We start from the raw sequence: 9,581 nt of genomic DNA, 5'->3' as shown, positions 1-9,581 counted from the left end.
GGTGGTGCAGCAAATGGTCACTCCGACCCCTGGGGAACAAAGAACACCTTGCGCTTTGACTTTATTAGAAAGACCATGGGGGTGGGGGGGCGTGTCTCAGCTATTCTGAAAAATAAAATTGAAATAAAAGTGTATGTATATTGCAGAAGATAGGAGTACTTCTCAGTCCACAGCAGCTAAAATGTTGCCGGTCCAACATAGGTTGGTCTCTGCTGGCCACCACAGTTGTAAGTGAGGGGAGTGCTTTCTAGCCAACTTGTGAGAAAATGCCCCTGGCCCTGGCCATGAACTCCTTCTTGGCTCTCCTTGGTCCCTTAGCTTCCTTGGCCTGGGAATACGTGCAGACAGATGTAGAAAGAGGGGAAAACAAAAAAGCAAGGAGGGTGGCTACCCTAAACCTCGGAAATGATTACAGACTCAGCAGTCATTGGTTGCCCAGGTATGCTCTTCTTGGGCAAAGTCATTGGCACAAAACAAAATATTCTTTCAGCCTCTATCCTAGAAAGATGAAGGGGGACCTGTACTCTCTTGGCTGCCAGCCAGCTTTCTAGGTGTGTAGTGGAAGGGAGTTTTAATCAGAGGAAATGGACAAAATAGATGAGAGACTTTCCTTTTAGGCAAACTTGGTATTACCTAAAACTAAAACCAGCTGTTCTTCGGAGAGTGTGGGGCAGGACTCTTACTCAGGGCAGAAGGAAAGAATGAGGAATAATGCCTCCAAGCAGGGCGAAGAACTAGTAGCAGCTCCCTCTGACTTTCACCCTGGATTCCAGTGTGTTTAATGTGCACACCTCTGTGCGTTTGGAGGGGACCATGGAGAGATGGGACTGGGCCACAAGAGGAACAACCCTCCTCTGCCCACTCCAGGCTATAGCATCTCTTTGAGCGGTGCGGCCCTGGCCAAGTCCTGAGAATGGGAGAGGCGAGAATGCTTGGATTCGTGCCGGCGGGTTTCTCCGACCTCAGCAGTGCAACCCAAAACAGGAACCTAGCAGGTCAGAGAGGACACTTACGTGCACACAGTCTTGATGTTCGTCTTGTCGTCCAGGCCCTGCGGATAGTTGGCCATGCTGTCGCCCAACTTGAGCAAACAGTCGGAAAAGCCCTTAAAGACTGCATCGCACTTGCCCGCTGCTCTCACGGCCTGCACCAGGTACGCTGGAGGGAGGAGGGGACACCAGTCAGCAGCGCGGAGATCCCGCCCTGCAGCCCCACTGCCCACTCCCTACTCCGAGCGGCTTAGCCCCATCGAGCGGTGTCTACTAGCGCCCAGCCTCGGGGCGTGCCATTATTAAAGGTGAAGGAAAGACGTAGCCCCGGCAAGGCTGGCCTGTACCCAACTACGTGTCCCTGAAGATTGTCCGTGTCTGATTGGGTGCGGGCGGGCAGGGTTAGTGAGTCCATTCCTGTCCCGCAGCTCCTTCCAGAATCTAGCTCTATATCTTTTGCGGTTTCCACTGTCCCCTCTTCTCACCTCCCTTTTCTCCTTTATTTCCCTTTTTCTACTCTCCCCGCACCCTTCATTTCCCAACACATCCCCAGAAAGCCTGGGCGAGGGCTTTTGCAGTGCGATCTTCTTTTTCTGAAGTGACAGAGGGGGTCTCAATAGCAGAATGGGGATAGGAGGAAGAGGTAGGGAGGCGACAAAAGATTGGGCCACGCAGCTGAACTTAATGCCACATCACGCAAAAGAGCCTCGATTTGGTGCCCAGTCTTTGGTGGGCGCTCAGCAAACACTGCTGAATGAATAAATTAATCAAGTCTCTGGAAGCCGCCGGCAGCCACCCAAGTGGATTGGTTCATTATAAAACCGATTGCCTACCGTGCAGTCTGGGTTTTGAGTGAGATCTTCCAAGCAACCCCCACCCCCCGCCCCGCCCCACTGGGGAGAGAGCAGCTTGGACTCCCGGGGCCAGGCGGGGGTGATGAGTGGTCCAGGGCAGTCAGGGCCTGGTAAGGTCATGATGTGTTTGCGCGGCTGACCCCGGGTCACCTCCGCGGAAGCCAGATCCGTGAGCCTTGGGCCCCCTGCTTCCTCCGCCTCCATCCGAGACGCAGCTCCCCCCACACTCTTAGTTGCCGGAAAAACCTGCTACTACTTTCTCCAGCAGCTGGCTGAGACCTTTCCTCTCCAGTCCCAGCCCTGAGGCTGAGGGCCCAGATGGCTGTTGCCAGGGGCTCTTCGCCTTTAGCTCGGGGCTCCCTCCAGAGGGGGTGGCGGGATAGTAGCAGCCGGGTGGTGGGAGGAGGAGGTGGTGGTTATGGAGAAGGAGGAGGAGCAGGAGGAGGAGGAGGAAGAAAAGGCTCAGGCCGCACCGAGTTCCACGCTCGCGGCTTCAGGTTGGTCAAATCCTGCCTCGCAGGACCGAAGAGAGAGACAGGGTCCAGACCTAGAAGTGTTGCGGTGGCCATTTCTTTCCACTCAATGACCAAAGAACCAGGCTAAACGTTCGATGGCAAGAGGCCAAAAACACTCCGTGTGCCAGGAGGGCGCGCAAGAAGCACAGATGTGTGCTATTGGGACGAGTGGAGGGAAAGAAGGGGTGAATCTTCTCAGGATCGAAATCGGCCTTCAATGCCCAGGACCCTGGGAGCCCTTTCCTGGGCAGTGTTCTTGCTGCCGCGGTTAGTGTGTGAATGTCTCCAGTAGGATGGTACCCCTCACTACTCTCTACCGCTGGTCCCGGGACGCAGACAAGGAGAGAAGGTGACCGGACCTGCAGCAGTCTCTGAGGGCGCACCATTTGCAAATTGCTGCAGGAAGAGTGAGGCGGGCCTTTCGCTTTCTAATCCGGAACGGGAAGCTCTGGGGAAGGGACTAAGGTTAATTTTGATTTCGGCTCAGGCTGATATGTAAACCTTCACAAGACTCCCGCCCCACTCCTACGCGAAATATTTAAAAGCCCTCGCGGCTGCAATATCAGATAGAACAGAATAGAATCAAAGAACACTTGTTCTAAAAGAAACGCAACCACAATGAATCAAATCCTATCCGTCGTCTTCTAGAATACGTGCCACAAATGCAGCTTTGCAGGGAAGAAATAAAATACAATTCATCCACGCCCCCCCGCCCCCAGTCTCCCTTTATCTCTTACCTCCACTCTCAATCTCGATGGTGATAAAGTGCCCCTAAGATGTATTGACAGTTTTTTAAAGGGGAACAGGGTCTTGCTTGGGGCGGGAAGCGCTCCTGTCACGTTATCTTTCCAGACGCTGCTGGAGAAGACCCTCCATACTGCGCATGTGTGAGTGTGTGCGTGTGTAAAATAAAAAGTCGTGAATTTTTTTTCTTACTTTCTTTTCTTTCTTTTTTTTTTTTTTTTTTTTGGCAGCTATGACTCTTTGGTCTCTAGTTGGCTCGGGGAGGCGGGTAACTCACGCTAGGGACGTATTTTGCAAGCTCATGCATCTGTTCAGGTCGCAGTCTGCTCGACCCTCTCTGTTGTTCCTGAGCTCGGCTTCAGCGAGGCTCGGGCGGGCGACCTGGGCTCCTTCCCTGTCCTCTGGGTGTCCGCATGTTGTACCATTTCCATCCGTTCATTCATTTGTTCGACCTTCCATTCATTCCAAACTTCTTCCTGCAGTGGCTTCATTTGCGTTCACCCTCCTCTCCCCTTCCCCGTCCCTCCCCGTCCCCCACTTTTATTGCCAAATGTCAATGATTTGGGACAGCTCCCAGACGTGAATTAATAAAGATCGAAGCTCTGGTGCGGGGAAGAAGAGGACACCCGGGAAGGAATTTGCTCAATTTTAATTGCACAGCCAACAAACGGTCATTTTCAGATTGAGGTTAGTGTGTTCCAAGTGTATCCTTCATGCACAATCGCTGTCTTTTTTTTTTAGCCCCCCCCCCCGCAAGTCAGGTTATATCTCACTAGGAAAACAGAGCACCAAACCTTTTCTGATTAAAATCTCCATATCAAAATAACTACTATCTCCTGCTCTCTAAAAATTTGCAGACTATTTGTAAAATGCCATATTTACTTATTTCCAATATTTAAGAAATTTGCTGCAATAAAAAATGTTCTTTATTTATTGCAGCTCTTTGCACTAATGTCGGAGATTCAAAACAACCAGATTCAAAACATCATGTCATTTCTCAGAATTAAAGGAAAACGCCAACATCCTGCATCCACACATCCTAAAATCCCTATAATGTTCATGCAAGAAAATCAGATACTCAAAATCATGTCAAATGCATAAAAAACTCAACTCACTACAAATAATTCATTTTATTGTATAGATAACTCCAAGCCCTGTTTCCTTTACATTTCTCCAGAAGAAAAATGTTATGCATTTCATCTCTTGCCCCAAACCAATTCCCTAAAGCTCCCCCCCACCCCAATACTGCAAGGATTTGTCTGCAAAGAATGCTACAGCCTGAAATGACAGGAGGCAACAATTCCCTCTGTCTCTAGAAAACCCGTTTGAAGAGTTCCTATTTTTTCTCTTGTCCATTCTATTAATAATCTGCTTCAGTTTCATTTTAGGCCACGTTAATTAATGCTCTGACCTGCATGAGAAAGGGGGTTTTCTAGTGCTCCCTTCCATAACCTCGTTTCTGGATGGAAAATGTGAACTTTTTAAAACCCAATGACAGTGTAACTAGGACTCGACATTCCTTAACATAAAATGGGGACTACATAAATCTGTCCTTTTTAACCCTTTCCTATATGTAAAATACAAATACCTATGTAGAAAGGAACAATCAAATGCTCATAGAAAATTATATCCACATATATTTGGCTGAATTCAACCTCCTCAATAAGCACATCAAAATATGTACGCTGGGGTTCCCTATCACTCTCAATTTGCCCCCCAGCCGGTCTGCGTGCCCGGTGCAAACGCTGCAGCTAGGGTATGAGGGTGGGGTGGGGGTGGTGGGAGAATGACAAAGTTCTAAATGCAGCAGTCTAAGCCCCGGAATATCTTTGCTTTCTGCACATAAACTTTCCAGTTCTAGGGGCCTAGCTATCTTGTTCCTGCATTCACCTTTCGACTCTTCAAAATAATACCTTGCAGTATCGCAGAGGCCAATGCATTGCTCCAGAACACACCAAACCCGAGAAGAGAAGCAAAAATGAACATGCTCTTTGGGGAAAAAAGGGGAGAGAAAACCCCCTCCTGAAATGGCTAGCCGCTCACATTTCCTGGAGAACGTTTGGAGTCTCTAGAAAAACCAACCCGGGACGCGCGAGTCCCCAGGAACCGATGTCCCCACCCCCGGGGGTTTGTAGGCTTCTCCGCACGCCCCGGCGGCCTCGGGCCAGTCAGACCCCACGGCGCCCCGGGCCGGGCCGACAGCCTTCTGCTCCCGCTGCGAGCCTGGCCAGGCGGCCACTTACCTATTTGCACCGCGAGGATCAGTGAAATATATCTGCCGTTCAACTTAAGTCCCATCCTACGTTTAGTCAAACCATTTGCGACCGCAGACCTTTAAATAGTTAGTTTAGAGAACGCGGGGGAAAGCTGAAAAATAGGCATTGCCAACAAGTTCCAAGAGCAACGGAGACTTTATGCACGGGGAAGGCAGAGGGAGGAGAGAGAGGGAACGAAGAAAAGAGAGAGAGAGAAAGAGAGAGAGGCTCAGGGAGCGGGGAGGTGGGGGGAAGAGCTGGGAATGGTTCACTCCATTAGGAGGGGGCGGAGGAAGTACAGCCTCACGCCCACGAGCAGGCCTGACGTGGGGGATGACACGTAATGATTTTTTTTTTTTTAAATAAAGACACCTTGGTAGAGAATCGCCATTTATAGTCATCAGAAGCTGGAATTAATCAGATATCTCCAATTAATGTGTGATCGAACGAAATCTTGCCTCGGGGGGTGACCACTTCCCCATCCCTGCGGTCATCCCCGCCTCCTCGCAGTTCCCAGGGCCCCCAACCCCGCCCCCTCCCTGCGCAGAACCGGGGCTCCCTTCCCCTCCCGCCTGGAGCCGGGGAGTCCTGGCGCGCCCACTCGATTGTTTCAACCTGCTCCCACTCCTCCACAAGCTCAACAGCGAATCGAGCCCCCTCCCTTTGATGCAGTAGGGTTTAAAGGAGCGGTAGAGGAAAAGAACAGCTAAACCAGCTCTATTAATGCGAACCCCCGCGTCCCTCATCGGCTGCCTGCCTCCTGCGCTGGCCTACCCTCTTTTTCTCTAACCCAGCAGCCGAGCTCTGGGCGCAGCCTGGAGCGCGTGAGCACACACTCACGCGCGCGCGCGCGCGCACACACACACACACACACACACGCCCGCGAGTCCAGCCGAGCACCTCCTTGCCCGCCCGCACACACTAAATGCGATCGCGCGCACACGCCCAGGTCTCAGGGGTTTGGTCTTCACTTGGGGCGCCCTGAAATATACACCGCGTGCCCTCTGTGAATTTCACCAGCTCTGAAGGCCGGAGCCAGCGAGAGGCCACTTCAAGAGACACAGCGAAAACTGTTTTTTGAGGGGTGGGGAGGGTACGGAGGAAGGAGCCTCTGCAGAGACAATTATCGATACTAGAGGTTTACTAACTCTCAGAGCGTTAGGAAATTTCCGAAGTAATCGGTAGTATGCGGGCTTCTTTCTGATCCTGAAGCACACGCACACACGTACATCACGTACACACACTCAGATCCACACACACCTGCACTGTCATTTGATGCTTGGGCACAAACCCTGTGTAGACATAGCCTACTCTGCAACAAAGTGCTTCTGCAGCTGCGTCTGTGCTCTATGCAAGGTGCTATCCGCGACAGCTTGAGTTGACAATGAAAAATAAACAGGGCTATTTTCTATCTAAACGCCGTTAGGCTTTGGTTTTCTTTCCTTCTTCAGCACCAAAAGAAGCCTAAATCTTAGCTTCTTTAATCAAATGCTAAAGAAGGCAATCAGCCAACTTTAAGCTCGTGAAGAGAAAAAATAAATGAAAACGACCCCTCCAAATCTTCTAAGAACACACGAAAAAACATCAAGGTATTAAATAAGGAATAGATGCAAACAGATTAAGGAGATATTGAATTTACTTCTCCAGGCAGCATGCCACCTGCGCGCCCATCACCCGGTCGCCACACTCATTCAGCTATTTGGAGATGCATGGACAGTGTGAAAAGGAGAGAAAGTGCAAAATAAGAGGGGGTGGGACAGGCCGGGGAGCGTGCGGGCTGAGGGGGAGCGAGGGAGGAATGACTGCAGCACTTCGTGATGTGGAGCTAGTACGCGGGGAGGCGGGGCGACCTTGGCCCAGTCCCGCGGGAGCCATCTACGGGGAGGTGAGGGCCCGGAGTCCCGGAGTCCCGGGTCCGGGGTGCTGGAACCACGTAGCCCCCGGTGACGTCACCGGGCCCGTGGGTGGGGCAGCAGGGGGATTCGCCTTTCCAACGTCCAGGGGATCTGCGGTAACTCCGGGAGTTTCCTATCCCAGCGTTCAGAGACCCCTGGTAAAGCCAAAAACGTGGGCGGGCAGGGGGCGTGGCGGGTGACGGTGGCGAGAGGGGAGTGTCTCTCGGACCCGCCCCCGACTCCCTCCAATGGCAGTGCGGGAGGTTGGTCCGAGGGGCGGGGCATCGAGGGAGTCACAGCAGGCTCCGCCCACATCTCGGCCCCGCCCTCCTCTCGGCCCCGCCTACATCTCGGTCCCGACCCTCGGGGGTCCAGTGACCTGGTTGGGCCTCAGCTTTTCCTTCCCTGAGTCTGTGTTGAGGTGTGGGCTCCACTCTCCTACTCTTGCAGAGCCTCGGGTTGTACGCAGTCTAAGACCTTGCCCTTAAAGTCCTGGCCTTCCTCCGCTCGCCCACTCTCCTTGGATCGTCCAAATGTCGTTTTCTGAGAGTGTCCTGGGATTCCCCCACATCCTATCCCCTGTCATCCCGAACTTGGGGCGTTAGGGGTGGGAGAGACAGCACTAACGGGCTAAATAAAGCAGAGCGAAGCCGGGTGCAGGAGAGCAACAGCCCCCAGACCTGCGCGCGTGCGCAGAGCGCCCGCCTTCGAACTCAGGAGCCTGTCCTGGATAGTTTCTTCCCAGCGCTGCTATACCGCGCCACCCTTGGAACCCTCGCGGACCTTTCCCTCTTCATTTTCCTCCCCTTGCGCCCCAGCCTGCCCTCGCCGTTCTGGGTTGTTTTGAAAGCGAGGATGTGAGAGAGCGGAGTTAGTACTGTACATGAATGATATTGGGGTGAATGGTTGAAAGCAAATGCTAGTGTGTGTGTGTGTGTGTGTGTGTGTGTGTGTGTGTGTGTGTAATTCTTATTTTAAAAATTACAGGTCTTTCTGCAAGTCGCAGCTCTATGAGAGGTTGGTTCTTTCTAGTTCCTTAATTACAGGCTAATGAAATCCATGGTTGCCTACGCTTGCTAACTATTTGGGAACAACGGGGGCAATATCCATGGTTGAAGGTGGCCTTGAAGAACATTTCATTCTTTCTTTTTTTAACTTGAAAAGTCCACTCCAGGTCATATCTGAAGTGAAAGAGCAATAAACGAGAGTGAAAAAACCCAGGTACTAGGCCTTGAGTTGTCAGTATTGCGATGACCTTGGTTTGTCCCCACACTGGGTTGCAGTTTCATAATCTGAAATATGGAGGAGAGAGAACTATTAAATGATTTCCAAGGAGGGTTTCACCTTTGAATTTTGTGAACTAGAGATTTTCTAGAATACTGTGGTTTGGGTGGGGAGAGAAGTCCATGCAAGAATGTTTTAGGTCAACTTCTTGCAAAGGGCATATTTCCTTTTGATAAGCAATTATGTTTGAAGTTAAAGAAACAAATACTGTTCAGAATAGAAAAAACGTCATAAGCACTGTTTGGGTCTGAATATCAACTTGAGCCAAAGGTATCCCTGAAAGTAGGTTTGCTTAATTAAGGCTTATAAATATGCCAAACTCCTTATCCCTAAAACTGCCAGAAAGAGACCATGTCTAATTTTAAGCCTCGTTGGCACCAAATTCCTTTCTCAGTTTACATTGATGCAGTCTCAGTCTCAGCAAGTGGGTATGCATATGTTCCCCACACACGTGTGCACCTGGTGTGTGTCAGGCCCCTGTGCTTCGTGTTCTTGCATCGCCAACAGGTTAAGAATTGACTATCTGATTCCCCAACTCTCTACCAATCCATCATAAGTAGACTTTCTAGAAGCTGCTGTTTCCGAATGCATCCTTTTGAAATTATTTGTAAAAGCAGTTGCCATGGCTAGTAAGAAATTCCACTTCTGTTTCTTGGTCAGAAAAAAATCCACTGCTATGTTAGAATAGATAGGTCTAGCAATTATCTTTCTCATAAATTAAACCTGTCATTTTTTTATACTTTCAACCAAAGTCTTAATTAAAATATGAATGTAAATATATATAGCTTTTTAATCTAAAAAGACAAAAACTATACCATATTTAAACAGTGATTTAAATTAGGAGAATAATGAAATTTTTGTGCAGCTATGTTGGTAAGGGTCCCAGTAAAAACCCACTTTGAGAGTCCTGGGTCTCCCTTTGCATCTGCTACTTGTAAGGTGATTTTTCACTCTGATCACTTTCAAAATTAGTTGAAACTTCTAGGCCTTAAATGTATGACTGACTAAGGAAAATTGATTTTAATGCATAAATTATAATTCTGGG

At 50.1% G+C, this 9,581-nt stretch overlaps 1 protein-coding gene across 2 annotated transcripts in view; it reads right to left on the bottom strand.

The window, feature by feature from the left end:
• The window catches only part of NRN1 (neuritin 1), a 9,632-nt gene extending 3,393 nt beyond the window's left edge, over positions 1-6,239 (bottom strand). The window contains exons 1-3 of one of the 2 annotated variants that reach the window (XM_015587279.1): positions 6,132-6,239; positions 5,346-5,434; positions 1,014-1,158 (exon numbers count right to left, since the gene is read on the bottom strand). In XM_015587279.1, the coding sequence (XP_015442765.1) occupies positions 1,014-1,158; positions 5,346-5,400 (200 nt within the window). In that variant the 5' untranslated portion in view covers positions 5,401-5,434; positions 6,132-6,239. Of the gene's footprint in view, positions 1-1,013; positions 1,159-5,345; positions 6,038-6,131 lie in introns of those variants that run through there. The other variant, XM_006909292.1, reaches the window with a different exon arrangement.
• Between the last annotated feature and the right edge of the window lie 3,342 nt (positions 6,240-9,581).

Source organism: Pteropus alecto, unplaced genomic scaffold, assembly GCF_000325575.1.
Source record: "Pteropus alecto unplaced genomic scaffold, ASM32557v1 scaffold121, whole genome shotgun sequence".
In the NCBI taxonomy this organism is placed as follows: domain Eukaryota; kingdom Metazoa; phylum Chordata; class Mammalia; order Chiroptera; family Pteropodidae; genus Pteropus; species Pteropus alecto.
The sequence above is the reverse complement of the archived record's forward strand: the minus strand, read 5'-3'. Positions and strand labels throughout refer to the sequence as shown.